Source organism: Rhipicephalus microplus, chromosome 6 (assembly GCF_043290135.1).
Source record: "Rhipicephalus microplus isolate Deutch F79 chromosome 6, USDA_Rmic, whole genome shotgun sequence".
Classification (NCBI taxonomy): Eukaryota; Metazoa; Arthropoda; class Arachnida; order Ixodida; family Ixodidae; genus Rhipicephalus; species Rhipicephalus microplus.
In genome coordinates this window covers 100,257,379-100,277,920 of record NC_134705.1, presented here as the reverse complement: position 1 = coordinate 100,277,920, position 20,542 = coordinate 100,257,379, and the positions used below count along the sequence as shown (strand labels likewise).

Genomic DNA, 20,542 nt, shown 5'->3' with positions numbered 1-20,542 from the left:
ACAATACATCACGTCGTCGTTTGGTAAAAGCTAGGAACATCCTGTCAGCCAGTGCAAAAGAACGTTGTGCGTCAAAAGCGTTCGAAAGTGTGTATTGGGGAAGGATGGCATCGATGTAACCGAGCAAGAAAGAACGATTGCTTTTATGTTGTACTCACCTAAGGCAAGGTCATGAGCAAACATCTGTGTTTCCTCATGCACCATCGGTATTAAAATACCAAAAATTAGGGCAGATCTACAAGTGAATGCTCATGGGTCAAAAACAGTGTGCATCGTATCATAAGCTGTGGCGTTATATTTTGTCCTGGTTAAAAAGATGATTTTGTTCTTAGTAAGCTTTTATTCTCTCATATGCACTGACTGATCGGCGAATAAATATCGGTGTTTTTCAGAGTTCTGGCATTTTATTTTGTTTGTTCTGGTTACCAGCTTTTTGTTTACCTTTTTGTTGGCAACGGAAGTTTTGATTGGTTCCCATGTAGCAGCGCGACATCTGCTGTGGACGACGAACGGGAGCATACGGACATTGTGCCGTCTTAAGGCACTTCGACCATGAAAACAAAACTGTCTTTTTTTTGCGTTGTAATGGTCTAAGCAAACTCATTAGTGGTTATCAGTTCTCGCTCATGTGGCATCGGCAATGAAAACTGAAAAATAACCACAATGTTACAAATAGGGGTGGAAGAAAAGAAATTAGAATTTGTTAAAGTGAGAACTGTAGTGAAAAATAGATACACGCGGCAAAGACGCATACGCACCCAGCCAGGAAACTTACGTGAGAGGGACTTCTGTATACAACTTCTTGACACGTGTAGAGAAACGGCATTTTGTTGCCTTTCCTGCTGGAGCGCACTACAGTCCGCGATTGTGCTTGTTGTGAAAGAAGGACGTTAAAATTGCTAATGCTGGTGCAACATTTGCGAGCCAAGTCTCTTCCACGGGCGCATAAAAGGTGGGACTTGGGTAGGTATTCGCACCATTGGATCTAAGGTGTGTTACTTCTGAACGCAGTAAGCCAATCTGCCTAAACGCTACATTGCGGTTTCTTTGGTGAGTTTTATATCAAATATTGCCAGCGGCTGTCGATACAGTTTACCTGATATGCTACTAAAATTGCACTTCGTTGTGGTGTGTTGCTTTGAGTTAATGAAAGTTTCCATTTTTGAAAAAAATTGTTCATAATGTATGTTCACCCTTATGTGTTTCCCACTTGCTTGGGAATATAATGCCATCTTATTCATTATATCTTTACTAAAATAGTTTTTTCAAGCCAATGCTGTATTTTAGTATCAAATATAACATCTTAGCACAATATATACCATCTAACTCACGCTCTGTATTCGCTTATAGTATCTAATAATTATACCTGGCATACAAACGCCATCAGATACATAAATTGCTATGGTTCCTATCTTACAGCCCTCATAACGGTTCTCTATCGTGCCACTCGTTCGAAAGAACGAAAATGATTTGTCCTTACGTTTAGAATAAGGGCGAAAAACATGCGTATTGGAACGTCACACGAGAAATAGTAACAATAACATGTTTTTTTTTCCATCTTGGCCGCAGCACGTCATACAGTATGAAAATCTGTATGGGAAAAGACTTCCTGTTTGCTTTCTGCTCTCTTGTTTTTGCCAGCGTACAAGCCGTAAGTGCGCAAGGTAAGATATAACGCATCGATTTGTTGATGATTGGTGGGGCTGACAATATACACCGTGAGCCAAAAAGTGAAAAAAATGTTATGTGTTGTAACAGAGATAATTTGCGCCATAGCGTTTAACATGGATTAAGTTTAAACAGAATGTTATGCGTCAAGTTCCCGTCGACGTTCTATAAATACAGCAACGTATGGACTTTTGAATTGCTTTTAGTAGTTTTTTCATGTTTTGTAATATACTCGGTGAAAACTTATCTTGACACTGGAGCAAAGCCTACGGAAAGTGGGCCTTCGCACATTCGTGGTTCTCCACAAGTATTACGCCAGATTGCAGTCGATGTCAGTTTTGCTCTCTCGCATCGTTAACGAGTTTATGATATTCTTTACATCAATATCAGCAATGGGACGAACATTTTGATTTTCGAGTGTACACTTGATTGCTATATAAGGGCGAGCTTTTTCTTGAAGAACAAAACAGTGCTGTTGCAGCCGCACGCTGACCCATGAACGTCACGGGTGCCGTGATCACTTTCGAAAACATGCGTGCTGAAAAGGCGGCGCTAAGAAAAAAAGGCATTCTTTGAAAGTGAACCATATCTTTATTTTACCTAAGAATATCCTTAGCTGTTTCAGTTTCACATTAAATAAAGCAGCACTTCTTACATATAGGCCAATGGAAATTATCAGTAAAGTTAGGTGCTTTTTTTTTTGTAAGGCGTGGTATCAAGTTCTTTCCGGTTCTGAAGCTTCATAGTGCCGTCAAGAAAAGTTGTCGCCGACTATAGAAGCCCTAGAGATCTCGCCCTTTGAGCAACTGCACAGTGTTCCGTCGTAGCTATAAATATGAAAGAAAATACAGAAGACAAATTAACTTTTGTGCATGTAAATATTACGCATAATAGAAAAAAACAACGCATGCACGACCTAAAATCAGTAAAGAATCACATCGCATCGAAGTTAAACGGTACGCCAGGGCACACGCAAAGTACGGCGCAATCTCGTCTACTCTTATGACCCATGATTTCCTTCCTTTTTAATACATAAGCGGCCCATTGAGTACTTTAAACGTCTAATGCTTCAGCCTATTTCACGAAAGTTCTGTGTGTAACGCTGAAAACTGTGTTTGAATGATGCAGCGCCAGCGTGGTTTCTTTTTCTACCATTCAATTTTAACAAGGATACCGTAAATGATGTTTAATGGCAGTCGGGACTAGTAATTTTTACATTTCCTTGTGGGGGGCTTATTGAATAGCGTGTCGAATATATTTTGTTTTTGAGGGTAAAATTTTGTTTAACAAGATTCACTATATGATTCAAATACATTAAAACAACTTTTGAATGTGTTCAATGTGGAAAGTCCGTGAAACATCGTAAAAAATTAGCTCGGCTATGCAGCATCTACAGTAGTGTGAGTCAAGGTGCTCCGCTGGGCGAGTAGCACGTTTAGCCTCCTTCTGTTTGTTCTCACGCTCAACCGCTACTTGCCAGGCAGCTACTTCGGGATCCGATGAGTTAAGCTTCTCCACTCTTTGCGTAGCTGAGCAGCCATTTCACCCTCCTCCTTGACTATACCACACTGACAATTGCTTCATTATATCTACACTCCCACTGATACCTTTCAGCATGTACACACCCACTGATATGTACACCCCAACTGATACCTCTGTGAACCGTGTGACGTCACTGCTCCTTGCGCACGCGCAGCGTTGCTCTCCAGGAGCCACGCGAAGATGCTCGACCTCAGCCAGTGTAGCTCACGCTAGAAAACTTCAGGAACAGTATTTTGGCATCAACCTACCTTATCACTGCATATTGTTTAATAACAATAAAATCAAGAAGTAACGTCATAGAAGTTATAAGAAAGAAAAAAAGTAGTGCCTGAGGTATATTCTAATAAATGGGATGTAGAAGCGAAGAAAGTATAGCGGACAAACAGGCAACCTGCTGCTGGTAGATACCGAGCCTAAATTACAAAATAGCATTGTTCGTCGGCGTTGACGTGGACCACACGTCGCGCTGAAGGTGAATATAACTTCTGTGTATATCTACAAAAAAAAAAAAGGAGCTCAACCAAACATACAGAACGTCTTGTAAGTTCAAGGAGGTGACAGCACCTGTCAGTGAGCATGGATTGCATTACGGTGACAAATTCCTTACGGAGCGCCGAAAATATACCCGTAGTGCGAAGACGTTGCTAGATAGAACACCGCCACCGTACATGTACTACGTAAAATGCTCAAAGGTTTGACACACCAAATATATAAGCACACGAGTGCAGAAATATTGTTAAAACTTAAAATAAAAATTATCATAACAAGACATTTTCCAAATAATGTAATTAAAATTTATAAAGCTGAATTATTGGGATGCACTCACAATAGCAAACGGCATGTTTGGGTTTTGAAATGAACCTTCCAGTCTTCCTTGATCGCTTTATTGGTGTAGTGCAGTGCTCTTCTTTTGTGGGACTATATAGGTAATGTCTCTGTCTAGAACTGAGTATTGGCTCCGAGGTTACCATAATGTAGATTCGGGATCAATAAGGTAGTCTTGATAACATATCTTCAACTGAAACAGGTGTATCGTTTGCCATTGATATATTAATCTTGCGCTCCTTTTTTTTTTCACTGACAGATAAATGTGACTTCTCTGATGTTGACACCGAGGAGATAGTAGAGAATGTCTTGCGGAAGCTGCCACATTTGTATACAGTACCAAACATGAAACCAGTAGAAATAATTCTCGGAATTACCTTTGGCCCTGTTCAGTTGAAAGGTGCGGACATTTTTAAACTTTATGGTCCCGTGTCAAAATACTGCCGTAACGGAGCCAGGCTCGTGCAAGTCGACATCATAGCTGACCACCCCATCGACTTTTTCACACCCTGGAAGATATGCAGTGTAAAGGAGGGCGTTCTTGGAGTTCAAAGAACTGCCAGAGTCACGGTCACCTTTGAGGTAACTCCCAAAGCTTAGACTGTCGTTTTTTTCTCTGTTTTTTTGCCATACGCTGTTGTAATACACACCATAATCTTCACATACGTAATCATTATTACCAACCATTATAGTTTCACTATAAGTGAATGGTTGATGCTTAGATGTTAATGTTACTCTTTGTCATGTCAGCTGATTTCTTTTTCTGTCTTCGAAGAAGTTAAAACTCATGTTCATTTGCACTAAAAGGCAAATATTTAGCGAGGCTGTGGGGTGTGGGTAACGACGCCTATGTCATTTTTTCCCGCTAAAGAATATCAACTTTAGCAAAGCAAAAACTAACTATATAGCCCCGTTGACTTTATTAAAATTACTGCGTCGAACGAGCACAATCATCCCAACAGTACCACCGTCATCAGGAGCTGCGTTTGCATTCCTTGCTATTAATTGCTTCGTTCTAGAACCATGGGTGGTAAAAATTCGCGGGCACTTTCACCACGATATCCTAGCTGCTTATAATATCGGCATTTAAAACTTAAACCTTCAATAAATAATATTTCATTCGCACTTGTTTTTCGTGGCCAATCCATCTCACGCGTTCCGCGACCCGCCAATGGTCACTTACTTACTCCTAATGGTAACAGCTATTGCAGCCCTACCTGTTAATTACATTATTCACTCTGCTCCCTCTATATCTCTTAAGATAATGCCTATAGTTTTGCGAAAATGTACCTCATTATTATTTTATGAGGTTTGACGTCCCAAAACCACGATATGAATATAAACGACACCATAGTGGAGGGCTCCGGGAATTTCGACTTGCTGGGGTTCTTCAAACTGGCCCTAGATCTTAGTAGACGGGCCTAAAGAATTTTCGCCACCCTCAAATAAAGTGCAAAGAAAACGTGCAGGTGAGGGGCACCACTGGCTTCAGGTGTTGGTGTTGTCATGTTATTGGTGGTAGTATTTGGAGTAAATTTTGTACCATAGCTACTGCTGTAAGTGGTATAGTGTTTCCTGTTGCCACAATACATAGCATGATTACACATAACTTTGACAGCTGACCTGAAGGTTGCGCACTTGAATCCCAGCTGCAGTGGCCACATTTCGAAGGAGGTGAAACAGTGGTGTCCCGGGTACTTAGATTTATGCACTCGTTAAGGAACACCTTACGTTCAAACTTTAAAAAGTCCTCCACTACAGCATTCCTTATAATCGTATTGCGGGTTTGCGAAATAAACCCCCAACAATTATTATACAGTGACACCTCGGCTAAAGTGTCATTGGCTTTTTGGTATAAATCTCTCTCAGTCTTAGCCACTATGGATATATTTGCGATACAAATCTCAAGGAAATATTAAAAATGTTTGTATCATCTGACATTGCTTTTGCTTTTGTATGAACTTTTTTTTCCTTTTTTGCCACTTTCTATAACTATAAATAATGTGCTTCTTACCTTCCCTCCTTCATTTTACGTTATTAGGTTTACCGTTGATGTATTTACTAATAGTTATAGCTGACTCCTGTCTGAGGGCCACTGTTTTCTTCTAAGTCTATTTACCAGAGGTATGTTTTTTATTTCCTACCCCAAAACATCAGGAAACTAGGATACAGCCTTTAAGGCAGGGCCTGTCTTTTCTTTAGCCGTCATAAACTTTTTACGTGTAATTTGTATGCACTCCCACCACCCGTGACGTATACGCTCAACATGAGAATCATATGGAAGTAGCTGATAAGCCGGAAAACAGGTGCGCGCAACTCGTCAGTTTACAGAAAACGCCAAAATAGAGATACGACCACTTGAAATCAGCAAAACTCTGACATTGCGGGCACTTTCAAACCAACAATGTCAATGTTGAGTGAGACAGAAAGAAGTTAGGAGAAATCAAACGCGTGTAAAGAAGGGTCATTGAAGGCACTAATCTGGCATAAACTGGCAAGGTAAGATGTTCGAAACTACACAGGCTGTGTGTTTTTTAAATAGGGAAATTGAATTTTCAGACATTTAGAAAACAAGGTGAGGCGAGCTACGAGGCAGGTGAAGTCGGGAGCTTTAGGTGGTCAGGTTGCTAATAAAGGCACATTGCTAATAATGTGCAACAGACCATCTACTTAGAGATAGCACAGCAGCCAAGCATGCCGTGACAAAATTCAGTTCGAATTGAGATATCGAACCATTCCCAATTCTCTATGTACTCAAGATATGTGAGGAAAGAATCGTTAAAAAACAGAGAGAGGTCCAGGGTGCGGCCTTACCGGCGACCATCTGCCGGTAATGCACTCCCTCACCAGCCTAGGATCGGCCGCCCTGGTGCAGTACCTGGCCACAACTTCCCATTAACACTGCGATTAACTCTTGGCCCTCAGTCCAAGCTGCGAAGGAACTGTCCAAGGCGGCGGTCAGACCTAGCTGTGACGCAGCGGAAAGCGCGAGAAATCCCTTTGTACGGACAGGCCGCCATTAGAATTGGAATCTGAACATGGCTACCTTCAACACTGGAACGCTATCTACAGAGGCTACTCTAGCTGTGCTATTCGAGGAATTAGAGGGTGTTAAATGGGATGTAGTAGTGCTCAGCGAAGTTAGGAGGACACGTGAGGCTTATACAGTGCTGAAGAACGGACATGTCATATGCTACCAAGGATTAGTTGACAGAAAAGAACTAGGAGTGGGGTTTCTCATACAGAAGAATGTCGCTGGCAACATAGAAGAATACTGTAGCATCAGTGAGAGGGTGGCAAGTAATATAGTTAGGTTCAACAAAAGTTACAAGATAAAAGTAGTACAGACCTACGGGCCTACATTGAGCCATATTGATCATTTGGTTTAACGCTTTTACGAAGACATAGAGTCAGCCTTTAATAAAGTAAAGACGCAGTATACTATTCTCATGGGTGACTTTATAGCCAAAGTAGGCAAGAAACTGGCCGGAGACCATGCAGCAGGGAATATAGCATCAGCTCTAGAAATGCCAGAGGGCAGTTATTAGTACAGTTCACAGGACGTAATAATTTACTGCTTATGAATACCATTTTCAGAAAACGGGCTAACCGTAGGTGGACGTGGTGCAACCCTAATGGAGAAAATATAAATAAAATTGACTTCATTCTGTGTGCACACGAAGACACTTACAAGATGTGGAAGTAGTTGTCAAGATTAGATGCAGTGACCGTATAATGATATGAGCTCGTATTCACCTAGATTTAAAAAAGCCATGAAGAAAAATTATGGGCAATAAGCCAATAATGAACTGGCGGTGAGAGGAAAAATACAGAAATTTGGAGTTTTGCTTCAGAATCAATTCGATGCACTAAATGAGATAACCAATGTTAGTATTGACGCAATGAATGATAATCTTACTAGTATCATCAAGAGTGTGCAACTGAAGTTGGAGGTTCAGTTACTAAACGAGAAAGTGGCAACCTATCTCAAGAGACGAAAAATCCTATCAAGAGACGAGAAATGATGAGAGCTTCAAATGCAACCAACAAGATAGAGCTAGTGGAGCTTTCGAAGTTAATCAATAGGCATAAAGTAGGCGAAATCAGGAGGTTTAACATGGAAAGAATTGAGGAGGCTGTAAAAAGCGCCAGAAGCCTGAAAGCTGCGAATGCAGACTTGTGCATAGGCAAAAATCGGATGTATGCAATGAGAAACAAGGAAGGCAATGTCATAACCAATATAAATTGGTGCCCCGCCGCGGTGGTCTAGTGGCTAAGGTACTCGGCTGCTGACCCGCAGGGCGCGGGTTCGAATCCCGGCTGCGGCGGCTGCATTTCCGATACAGGCGGAAATGTTGTAGGCCCGTGTACTCAGATTTGGGTGCACGTTAAAGAACCCCAGGTGGTCTAAATTTTCGGAGCCCTCCACTACGGCGTCTCTCATAATGATGTAGTGGTTTTGGGACGTTAAACCCCACATATCAATCAATCAATATAAATTGGGTAGTCAAGATGGCAGAGGAGTTCTACAGAGAGCTGTACAGAAGTCTAAAGAAGCGGGATGGTATTGTGAGGAACTATAATAGTCCAAGAGAATTCGACATCCTACAAGTAATGACAGGGGAAGTAAGAAAAACCCTAGAAAGAATGCAAAGAGGCAAAGCCGCTGGGGAGGATAAAGTAACAATAGACCTTCTGAAAGATGGCGGGGAAATTGTGTTAGAAAAAGTTAGCCACCTTATATACAAAGTGTCTCTTGACGGGAAGGGTACCAGAATCTTGGAAGAACGCCAAAATCATCTTAATTCATAAGAAAGGAGACGACAAGGACTTGAAAAATTACAGACCAATCAGCTTACTCTCTATTCTCTACGAACTATTTACATAAATAATAGCCAATTGAATCAGGATGATAATAGAATTCAATCAGCCAAAGGACCAAGCAGAAATTCGTACCAGCTACTCCACTATAGACCATATTCATGCCGTCAATCAGGTAATAGAGAAATGCGCTGATTACAACCAACCCCTATACATAGCTTTCATAGATTACAAGAAGGCGTTTGACTCAGTCGAGATATCAGCAGTAATGCAAGCACTACGGAATCAGGGCATCGAATAACCCTACATAAACATACTGGGATAAATGTACAGAGGATACAAAGCCACTATAGTTCTCCATAAAAAAGCGGAAGAATCCCAATGAAGAATGTTGTAAGAAAGGGAGACACGATCTCTTCAATGCTATTCACCGCGTGGTTACAGGAGGTATTCAGGACCGTAGACTAGGAAGAGTTAGGGATAGGAGTTAATGGAGAGTGCCTTATTAACCTGCCATTCACTGATGACGTTGCCTTCATGAGTAACTCTGGGGACGAATTACAGTTCATGATTACTGAACTGGACACCGAAAGCAGAAAAGTAGGTCTGAAAATCAATATGCACAAACTAAAGTAATGTGCAACAATCTTGGCCAAAAACAGCACTTTGCGACACATGGAGAGACGCTAGAAGTTCTAAAGAAATATGTCTACTTAGGACACGTAATAACCGCGGAGCCGAACCACTAGATTGAAGACTCTAGATGAGTAAGAATGAAGGAGAGCACATTTGCAAGCACTCTCAATTCATGACTGGTAGATTGCCACTATCCCTCAAGAGAGAGGTATACAACAGCTGCATCTTGCCAGTTCTTACCTACGGAGCAGAAACCTGGAGTCTTACAAAGAGGGTTCAGCTTAAATTGAGGACGATGCAGCGAGGGATGGAAAGGGAAATGATATGTGTAACCTTAAGAGACAACAAGAAAAGAGCAGAGTGGGTCAGGGAACAAATTGGGGTTAAGGATATCATAGTTTAAACAAAAAAAAAAAGAAAATGACATTGGCAGGACACTTAGCGCGTAGGCAGGATAACCGGTGGTCATTCAGGGTAACTGACTGGATTCATAGAGTAGGCAAGCACATGAAGGGGATTTGATAGAATGATATGTAGGGTTTAACGTCCCAAAACCACCATATGATTATGAGAGACGCCGTAGTGGAGGGCTCCGCAAATTTCGACCAAATGGTGTTCTTTAACGTTCACCAAAATCTGAGCACATGGGCCTACAGCATTTCCGCCTCCATCGAAAATGCAGGCGCCGCCGCCGAGATTACATCCCGCGACCTGTGGGTCAGCAGCCGAGTACCTTAGCCACTAGACCACCGCGGCGGGGCAAACGCATGAAGGGGAGACAGAAAGGTAGGTGGGTCGATGAGATCGAAAAGTTTGCGGGTGTAACGTGGCAACGAAAATTGATTGATTGATATGTGTGGTTTAACATCCCAAAACCACCTTATGATTATGAGACGCCGTAGTGGAGGGCTCCGGAAATTTAGACCACCTGGGGTTCTTTAACATGCACTCAAATCTGAGTACACGGGCCTACAACATTTCCGCCTACATCGGAAATGCCGCCGCGACAGGGATTCGATCCCGCGACCTGCGGGTCAGCAGCCGGGTACCTAAAGTACTAGACCAGTACGGCGGGGCGTGACAACGGAAAGCACAAGACCGGGTTGATAGGCGAATCATGGGAGAGGCCTTTGACCGGCAGTGGGCGTAGTCAGACTGATGATAATGATGATGATGATGCAGATGATGCAGATGATGATGATTATAACATATCGCCACATTCGTGCGGCCATAAAGCAAGAAGATTTACTACACAACTTTGCATAAATAGAATGGCCTAACTTTGCTTGATAGAATGGCCTAAAATAGAAATGGCCTAAAATAAATAGATTGTCACAACTTTGCTTGATAGAACGGCCTAAAAAAGATCTTGCTTGCGTGTGGTTCTAAAAGACAGACCTGGTATTGTTCTCCCATTTCGTGCATGAAGACGTCTTCTTTGATGTCACAACAACATTTACCCAGGTGTGACTGGTTTGAGAAGTTCTTTAATTTCTTGGCGTGAATTCCACCACTGTCTCCATTGAAAATTGCCCCGTGACAACAGGAATTTTCTTTTCCTGCTGCAATGCTACGAAATGAGATCAGAAAAGAAGCATAACCTATGAGAAACTACTAGAGGCGAAGCTGTTCTTGGTCGGCTCGCTCATGTCCGGGATCCACTGTAACGCTTGTGAAGCTTATAAACGAGAACTCGGGTAAATCTCACAGACATTGACTAAATCTCACTACTCACAACTAGTCCATTGAAATTTAAGGCAACAGTAAAACCAACAAACAGGCATGTTTCACAGAGATCTGTGCAGTCTGTCAAAAAACTATCATCCTCAACCAATACGTGCCACAGAAATTGTTTCCTTACGGACAACACCCACAAAAAGGAAGAATGCAACATATGGCGATCAGGTTACCATAGTGACACTATCGTCCTGGGATACTCCCTGGTTATTCAAGGTGGTAGCTGTACACCACGTCAAAGCTCAAATAAGACTTTTTAATAAATGACAGTATTACAACATATCTGAAAGACTTGCAAAACAGAGATGCATTAGCCTGACAAAAAAATTGGTTCCAAATCTGCATGTTACACCGCAAATGTACTCGAAAGACGATAGTCTTGCGTCTGGAGAGAGTGAACAAAACGTTTATTTGATGTTCTGCGCAAAAAATTTGGTGAAGGGTATTCTGGAGGCGCTGCGTAAAAGTGCCTCGAGCGTGTAGCGGAGGCGAATGAGTGCATCGAGGCACGTTAGGCACAAGCGCCATTTGGCAGTTATCTTCCAAAACGAAGGCGTGCAGCCTGCGGAGAAAGATGCGCATCAGTCTCGGAGGTGATAAGGTGTAGAAAGCAAAGCGACGGGCAGGTGCCACCACCGTGACGTCATAGCAAAGCGTTGGAAATAACTTTTTGAGCATCGCGTTGCACTGTCAGCACAGCACGCTGAAATGCTACATTCATTAGAGTTACTTGTGTGTGCCTCTTCTAGTGTAAAGGCAAACATACAAAACTTCGAAGTGCTGTTACGTTGCCTCAGATATGCGCAAGAATTGCTTTTTGATTGAAAATCGCACAACTATGAACGCTACACCTTGACTAATATTGGTGGGCGCTGCGAATGGGGTTGGCCACTCGGTGCCGTTTTAGGTATCGTTAGGGTGGACAAACAGACAAACGTACAGACATACAAACATACATACAGACAGACAGACAGACCACCAAAATTTTTCCATCGAAGGTCCCCAAGAAAGACGATAGTCTTTAATATCGTCTTTAAAAGAATGCCGCCAGCTGCAGTGTTTAAACGGTGTCCGCTAAGCGGAGCTCCTTAGGTGTTTCTTTTAGGGTGTTATTTCTAGCATTTACGGGGCATACAGTTAATTCTACTCCCCAGCATACGGATGAAACTCAGGTTACTACTCTCACATTTTTCTCGAGAAAATTGTCGAGAGGCAACCAACTAAAGGAGCTGGCAATAGGGGTGCTTTTCTTTTTTTTTCTCAATGCAAACCTCTACCCTTCGCATTATGTTTGCTTTCTTGATATTTCTTGTAGGGTTCAAATAGTATGTTTACGTGCACTTATTACTTACACTTTGCATAACAGCTAATGGCTTGCTATTTCATGCCAGTTGTACACACTGTTTCATTTTAGGTGGCCAACGCGACTGCTTCAAGTGAACCAAAAGGAGAGAGGAAGCTGGTTGTTGTAGGCGAATTGATGCCAGTCAACACCCGTGTCAATGCCGTGTACCTGCGAGGGGCTGGAGAAGTATTGCAAAACGCCGTTGGCTATTCTAGAATCTTGTTGCCAGCTATATCCGACGAGCTATGGGAAGGTGCTGTGAAATTCGAACTCCGCAAGATGCTTCAAAAGGCTACCGAAGATCCATAAACTCAACGACTGTATTTCTCGCTTGATATCTTGTGTTCACATGAAAATCCCGTAAAGTCGGTGCACCTAACGCTTAATAAAACTGGCATGTTACCGCGTTCCTGTACCGAAGTGCAAGAAATATGTCATGGCATTTTCTATTATTTTGGTATTGATTGAAACATTATATTAGCTTCACACTTGAAGCTCTTGCAGCAATGACGGTGATATACATATTCAGAAGATCTATGTTCAAGTCAGGGCATGCATAAAATAGATAATACGAGACAATACGCATACCTTAAAAAACGATCGCACAAACGCTACATAATTGTGCACTAAAAATACGTGTTAGAAGATACATATTCAAAAGAACAGGTCTGGGGCTGAAGCGCACATAAGTCGAGTAGAACCACTCAGTAGATATGTGCTTTACATGAATTGTACAGACACTACAAGAATGAAAAAGAAGCAGCAATAATGGCATGCCAGAACATTTAGCGAATTAAAAGTTGTATACAAAAATTCGACAAATCTTATTTTTGCTGCCTAAATTGCCCACTCCTGTAAATCATCGGTGTTAAACTTCTAATACCTGAACAAAGCAATGTTTCTTGAAACACACCCACACCCACACACAAACACACACACACACACACATTATATATATATATATATATATATATATATATATATATATATATATATATATATATATATATATATATATATATATATATATATATATATATATATATATATATATATATATATATATATATTGCTACGATACTGAGGATGCGCGTGGAAGAAGAGGAGAACGAGGTTGGCACGAGCAGTGATCGGCCAGATCCCTGGACTCTCGCATTGATCATCTCCTGTAAATAAAGGCATCCATCGCACCGTAACAAGATTGGTGGAAGGTGCGGGGTACAGCGGAGCGATCCAAGTCCAACGATCACGGAAGCGCTACCTCAAGAACTACGCCGAAGCCGCCGACTGGCTGGTCTACCACCGCTCTCTATGGATCCGATTGCTGACGGCGACACCACGCACTCTTCGTCTGGCGCTGCGTGGCCTCGGCACATGGTACCACGGAGCTTCTCAGGGAGGGTCGGAGAAGACGTTGACGAATGGCTGAAACACTTCAACCGTGTGAGTAAATACAACTGTTGGGATGCGGCCTCCCGGTTGTCCAACGTCGGATTGTTTCTTCAAGGGACGGCGTTGGTGTGGTTTGAAAACCACGAAGAAACAATAATGACCTGGGAAGCGTTTGAGAAAGAAATAGCGAGCTGCTTCGGGGACCCATTGATGAAGAAGAAGCGCGCTGAGCAAACTTTGATGCAGCGTGCTCAAGTCCCTGGTGAAACTTGCACAACGTACATTGAAGAGATTTTGAAATTGTGCAAGTCTGTAGACCCACGCATGAAAGAAGACGACAAGGTAGGGCATCTTCTCAAAGGGGTTGCTGAGGATGTCTACAATTTCCTCATCGGCAAGGACACCTTGGCGTCTGTAGCGGACGTAATACAACACTGCCGCACGTTTGAGACACTGAAGGCTAGGCGCATCACTCCCAAATTTGGTAGACTTGCCAACGTCACCACCGTTGCAAGTGTCGACGTCCCTCCAACATCCCCCTGTGATCTTGCCTCAATGATCAGGCAAATCGTACGCGAAGAACTTGGACGACGTGATGCTGTCAACCCGCCGAGAGCACCTGCTATCAACACCTCCCCGCCATACGACGCAATGTGTGCTGCCGTTGATGCCACGCTATATGATGTGCCCCAATCAAGAGCACCAGAGCCCCCAACCGACAACTTACATCATCGCCGTGGTTTCCAGAACGTCTCCCGCCAACCACCTACAATGGTGTCTTCGTGGGACGATCATGGGCACATGGCGCCTCGTGGAAGGTTTGGCGACGTGCGTGAGGCCCCTGTGTGCTATAACTGCGGTTTCCGTGGACATGTGGCTCGATTCTGTGGTCAAAGGCGTCGCCCCCAGCAACGCTACTACGAGGGACCATCACCTTCTTCTCGACAAAACCGCTGGCGCGGTGGTATGCGTTCAATGCGGGACGCGTACGATGGGGACGGTTTCCACCAAACGACCCACAGTGATACACATGTAGGACGCAATTTCCATCGGAATTTACGCAACGACTCGCCTTCCTCCGTGCGAAGCTTGACGCCCCCCACAACACGCCGGTTCCGTTCCCCATCTCCTGGTCGACGCGTCACCTCCCCGCCTCCGGGAAACTAGGTGGTGCGGCCAATGGAGGTGAGGTCGCCGAACATTTGTCACTACATCCGCCTATGCCTCCACCCGTTTTTATGACTCAAAATAGGGTCCCCGTGCTTATTGATGGACTTCCTACGATGGCTTTGATAGATACTGGAGCAGCTGTTTCAGTAATGAGTCTTAACTTCAAATTGCGGCTAGGACATAAAGTGATGTTTCGCTGGGACAGTTGTGCATCATTTCGTGCAGTGAGCGGGGAGACATTGTGCCCGATCGGTGTGTGTGTTGTTAGTGTCACTTTGGGTGACAAGGTCTTCGAGGCTGAATTCGCCGTCCTGACCAGCTCCACCCATGACATCATCTTGGGCATCGATTTTCTACGCGAGTGCGGGGCTACTGTAGATTGCGGTGCTGGCGAGATTATGCTATCGGCATTTACTGACGATCCTAGGTGTTGTCAAGGATCTATCACCGTCATTGAGGATGTTGTCTTGCCGCCCAACTCGATGAAGACCGTACGCGTTGACGCCTCTGCCTCGGACGCCGGAAAGTTTGATGTTCTTGTGGAGCCCATTCCTCTTAATTGTGCCAAGAAAAATGTGCTCATTCCACATTGTGTTCTGTCGATCAGTGATGGGCGATCGGCCTTATGGGTGTCGAACTATTCAAATGAACCTGTTATGCTACCCGGCGGAATGCGACTCGCCCGCTTCGAACAAAATGTGACTAGTTTCATTGCATCTTTAAGTGACGAGAGAGTAGATCCTATTTGTGCAACGTACCATACAGAAGCCAACTTTCTGAGTATAGTAAACAAGTCGCTAACATCAGAAAAACGTCAAGCTTTGGTCGAAGTCCTTGCGAAGCACGCTACTATATTTGACTTTGCGCAGAAAGAAGAGCAAATAAGTGTACCCGAGTGGCGTACTCGCCATGGGATTGACACAGGATCCGCTCACCCTATCCGGCAGAAACCATACCGTGTCTCATCTGCGGAGCGCAAGGTCATTACTCAACAGGTAGAAGAGATGTTAAAGAAAAGGGTTATTCAAGAGTCGTGTAGCCCTTGGGCTGCCCCTGTGATTCTTGTCCGAAAGAAGGATGGTACATGGCGATTCTGCGTGGGTTACAGACGGCTCAACTCTGTTACTAAAAAGGATGTCTACCCGCTTCCCAGGATTGATGATGTCATCGATTGTTTACATTCGGCATCGTACTTCTCATCCGTGGATTTGAGATCTGGTTATTGGCAAATACCCATGCACCCGAATGACAAAGAGAAAACGGCCTTCATAACCCCAGATGGTCTATTTGAATTCAATGTAATGCCGTTTGGCTTATGCAACGCTCCAGCCACGTTTGAGCGCTTCATGGACTCTGTGTTACGTGGACTAAAGTGGGAAGTTTGTCTTTGCTACCTGGATGACATTATAATATTTGGCCGTACATTCGATGAACACAACCATCGTCTAGACGTTGTTCTCACCTGCCTTGAGAGAGCTAAGCTCACTCTGAACTCTAAGAAGTGTCACTTTGGCAGCCGTGAGACTCTCGTTCTCGGTCACCTGGTGGACAAGCATGGCGTTCGACCCGACCCCCAGAAAGTTGCAGCAGTCAGCAGCTTCAAACAACCTCAGTCGGTACGAGAGTTGCGAAGCTTTTTGGGCCTATGCTCGTACTTCCGTCGCTTCGTGCCCAGGTTCGCCGACCTCGCTTACCCTTTGACGTCCCTACTCAACAAGAACGCTCCTTTTCGGTGGTCAGCGGAATGCGAGTCGTCTTTTTCGCAACTCAAGTTTGCTCTTACGTCAGGGCCCGTACTTCGCCACTATGACCCATCTGCTGCCACAGAAGTTCATACCGACGCCAGTGGTGTAGGTATTGGCGCCGTATTGGTCCAACGCCATGGAGCTGCTGAACACGTCGTTGCCTATGCCAGTCGCTGTTTAAGTAAGCCGGAGCGAAACTATACTGTCACAGAGCAGGAATGTCTCGCGGTCATATTCGCCGTGCACAAGTTTCGCCCTTATATCTATGGCCGCCGATTCTCGATTGTCACGGACCACCATTCTTCATGTTGGCTCACTGGACTACGGGACCCATCTGGTCGTCTTGCTCGTTGGGCATTACGATTGCAAGAACACGACTTTGAAGTCTGCTACAAGAGCGGTCGTCGTCATGCCGACGCTGATTGCCTTTCACGACTTCCCCTTCCGACAACCGAGTGTGACGCTGACAACTTTGATGAATATTTGGCTGTAGTGGATACTCCGTTCCCCGACCTAACAACTTTTCGAGCAGAGCAACGCAATGACAACAGTCTCGCTTCTTTCTTTATTTCCGGAACGAACGGTCAACGTGGTTTCGTCGTAAAGTATGGCGTTCTCTACAAAAAGAATTATTCCGGCGTAGGCCCTCGCCTACTTCTAGTTGTGCCTACAAGTCTTCGACAACACGTACTTCGAGCAATGCACGACGACCCAACATCAGGCCATATGGGTTTTTCCAGGACATTTTATCGCACGCAAGAACGCTTCTTCTGGCCGAAGATGCGTAAAAGTGTGACTGCATACGTTGCGAGCTGTGAGCAATGTCAACGCCACAAGCGTCCTACAACTCCGCCAGCCGGACTACTTCATCCCATAGCACCCCCGAGTTCACCATTTGACGTCGTAGGTGTCGACCTGCTCGGCCCTTTTCCGCGATCAACGAACGGCAACCGATGGATTATTGTGGGCGTTGACCACCTCACACGTTACGCCGAAACTGCGGCGATTCCTGCGGCAACGGCCACTCAAGTTTCACAGTTCATGCTGTCACACGTTATATTACGCCATGGATCCCCCCGTGTCATCATCAGTGATCGCGGGCGGCAATTTGTTGCCGATGTAGTTGAAGAGCTCCTTCGTCTTGCTTCGTGCCATTTTCGTCACACTACCCCGTATCACCCGCAGGCTAATGGTTTGACGGAACGAACAAATAGGACTCTCGTCAACATGATTTCCATGTATGTTGATTCTGGACACAAAACATGGGATGCGATTTTGCCATTTATAACTTTCGCCTACAACACTGCACAGCACGAAACAACGAGATACAGTCCATTTTACCTGCTCTACGCACGCCAACCCCGCACAGCTCTTGACACTATTCTTCCTTTTTCCGAGACTGATCAACCTACTCTCGCCGAAACCATTTGCCGCGCAGAAGAGGCCCGGCGCATCGCCTGTCTTCGAACTTTCGTCTCACAGAAACGCTCCAAAAACCGCTACGACAGAAGTCACCGGCACGTATGGTTTGAGAAAGGGGATTTGGTGTGGCTTTGGACGCCGCTTCGCAAGCGCGGCCTCTGCCAAAAGTTTCTGGCCAACTACACCGGTCCGTTTGTTGTCTTGAAACGTCTAAGCGATGTCACGTACGTGATATCTCAGCTGTTGTCAACTGGCCGCCGCTCAAGCAAGACCAACGTCGTTCATGTTGCCCGTTTAAAACGCTATCATCATCGCAACGAAGCCTAACTCGCCCGGTGGGCATCGTCTGCAAAGGGGGAATTGCTACGATACTGAGGATGCGCGTGGAAGAAGAGGAGAACGAGGTTGGCACGAGCAGTGATCGGCCAGATCCCTGGACTCTCGCATTGATCATCTCCTGTAAATAAAGGCATCCATCGCACCGTAACAATATATAAATATATATATATATATATATATATATATATATATATATATATATATATATATATATATATATATATATATATATATACATATACATATAGAAGAACTTGAAGGGAAGGCACGACAGGTCCGGGTATTTTCTATATTGAATAAACTTGAAGATAGCACATAAGAAAAGGATCGTATTTACTAACGTTTCGGCCGTGGCACGGCCTTCGTCAGAGTAAGTACACTCTAAGCCAAAATGGAGCAACAGGGGTATAGGGGTTGCTCCTTTCAGGGAGCAATTGCATTGCCACTCCCATTACTCTCCTAAAAGGAGTAACTGCAGAGGGAGGAACCGTTGCTCTCCTTTCAGTTCCTCCTTCGAGGGATGAACAGTTACTCCCTCCAGTTACTCCCTGCAGACCAACAGTTACTCCCACCAGTTGCTCCCTGCCGACCAACCATTACTCCCACCAGTTGCTCTTCTAAGAGCAACAGTTACTCTTTACCGTTCCTCCCACGTGTTCGCAGTTACTCTCTGAAAACCAACTGCACATGCTTCCAGTTACTCCTTGGGGAAATGAGTATTCATCTCGAGTATGCTTGTCACACGCTTAACACATGGCGAGAGCTCCTTGGAAGAGCACTGCTTGGGTGCTTCTAACACAAAAAGTGGACAATATTGAAAGGAAAATAAATGCTTTATTGTTCTTTGTATGAGGCGACGTGTGACCACACGTAAAAGTAGACTTCGCCACACCACAGCCAGCACTAAACAAACACCCTAATACATCAAAGGTTTTCTGCGTCATCCGTAGAAAAACACTCTTGAATTTCTAGCATAGGGCAGTCTGTGTCATAATTGGTGAGAGAAGGGCAACTTCTCCAATTCTGAAGAACTCAAGTTTCGCAGCTGGTGTTTCCATCAGGCTAGCACAGCAGAACGTCACCGCAGGCATATGTGAAGCATCTCATTGCTGCAAGAAAAAAAAATAGAAGTGTGAGGTTAAACATGCCAGAATCAATTCATAACAATGAGTCACACACACTGCAGCAGCGCTTACATTCTAGGATGTCTACTGCAAAACGAAATGTGAAAAAAAGGAAGGTTTGGCCAAACGTTACTTGGCAAGCCATATAAATGCTGATGTGGTAGACGCTCTTCACATGATGTCTCAGACAGCAATATTCTGGAAGAAAATGTGCAGCACCTCAACAAGGCATATTTGTAGCAGTTAAAGATACCCTTAGGTTCAGTTAATTTGTTTCCTATACACAGCTGAGTGACATTTCTATGAGCCCATTCACCAATGGGCATTCTAAATGAGGTCATGTGTGTGGCAAATAACACGTACTGTCCGCTCATGTTAAAATACTTATTTAGCTCATGCACATAGTTGCTCTCGATTCTACTGTTCTATCATACGCTGCTGCGTATTGAATTGTGCAATACCTGTAGGCACAAGCCAAGCATGCAAAGCCTGCTTGAAAGCAACCATTTGCAAAGGCTACATGATAATCTTCAGTATACTTCTTTGTTCCTGACGCAAACGGCTGGACAAAACTATAGACAAATAAATGTAGACCGTGCTACCTTCAAAAAATACTTTAAATTTAGAAAACTAGGGTGCATTTGTTCACTCGGTTGACGAGTCACAGCCACGAGATATGTAAACGAAGCAATATATCTTAAGGCATGCACAGATATTCTGATTCTTTGTTTGACAGTGTCACAGATAGCTTGCCAATACATATATATTTGAGAGCA

General features: G+C 44.1%; 1 protein-coding gene and 1 long non-coding RNA gene across 2 annotated transcripts in view; one reads left to right on the top strand and one right to left on the bottom strand.

Annotated features, from left to right (window-relative positions):
* Nucleotides 1-958: 958 nt before the first annotated feature.
* LOC119185047 (uncharacterized) lies at nucleotides 959-12,989 on the top strand. The gene is made up of 4 exons (XM_037434178.2): nucleotides 959-1,050; nucleotides 1,570-1,664; nucleotides 4,295-4,617; nucleotides 12,644-12,989. Exons 2-4 carry the CDS (start codon nucleotides 1,583-1,585, stop codon nucleotides 12,881-12,883), a joined length of 645 nt encoding a protein of 214 aa, XP_037290075.2. The 5' UTR covers nucleotides 959-1,050; nucleotides 1,570-1,582; the 3' UTR covers nucleotides 12,884-12,989.
* LOC142765387 (uncharacterized) overlaps nucleotides 2,237-20,542 on the bottom strand; it is a 33,769-nt gene continuing 15,463 nt past the window's right edge. The window contains exons 3-4 of the long non-coding RNA XR_012884220.1: nucleotides 4,413-4,544; nucleotides 2,237-2,495 (exon numbers count right to left, since the gene is read on the bottom strand). This is a non-coding gene — a long non-coding RNA (uncharacterized LOC142765387). The remainder of the gene's footprint in view (nucleotides 2,496-4,412; nucleotides 4,545-20,542) is intronic.

What these genes read in the sequence shown, in the direction of transcription:
- LOC119185047 (XM_037434178.2), top strand. Translation starts at nt 1,583, where the DNA reads ATGAAAATCTGTATGGGAAAAGACTTCCTGTTTGCTTTCTGCTCTCTT. An exon ending in ACAAGCCGTAAGTGCGCAAG is followed by an intron (nt 1,665 to 4,294) that starts GTAAGATATAAC and finishes TTTCACTGACAG; the next exon opens with ATAAATGTGACTTCTCTGAT. An exon ending in GAGTCACGGTCACCTTTGAG is followed by an intron (nt 4,618 to 12,643) that starts GTAACTCCCAAA and finishes GTTTCATTTTAG; the next exon opens with GTGGCCAACGCGACTGCTTC.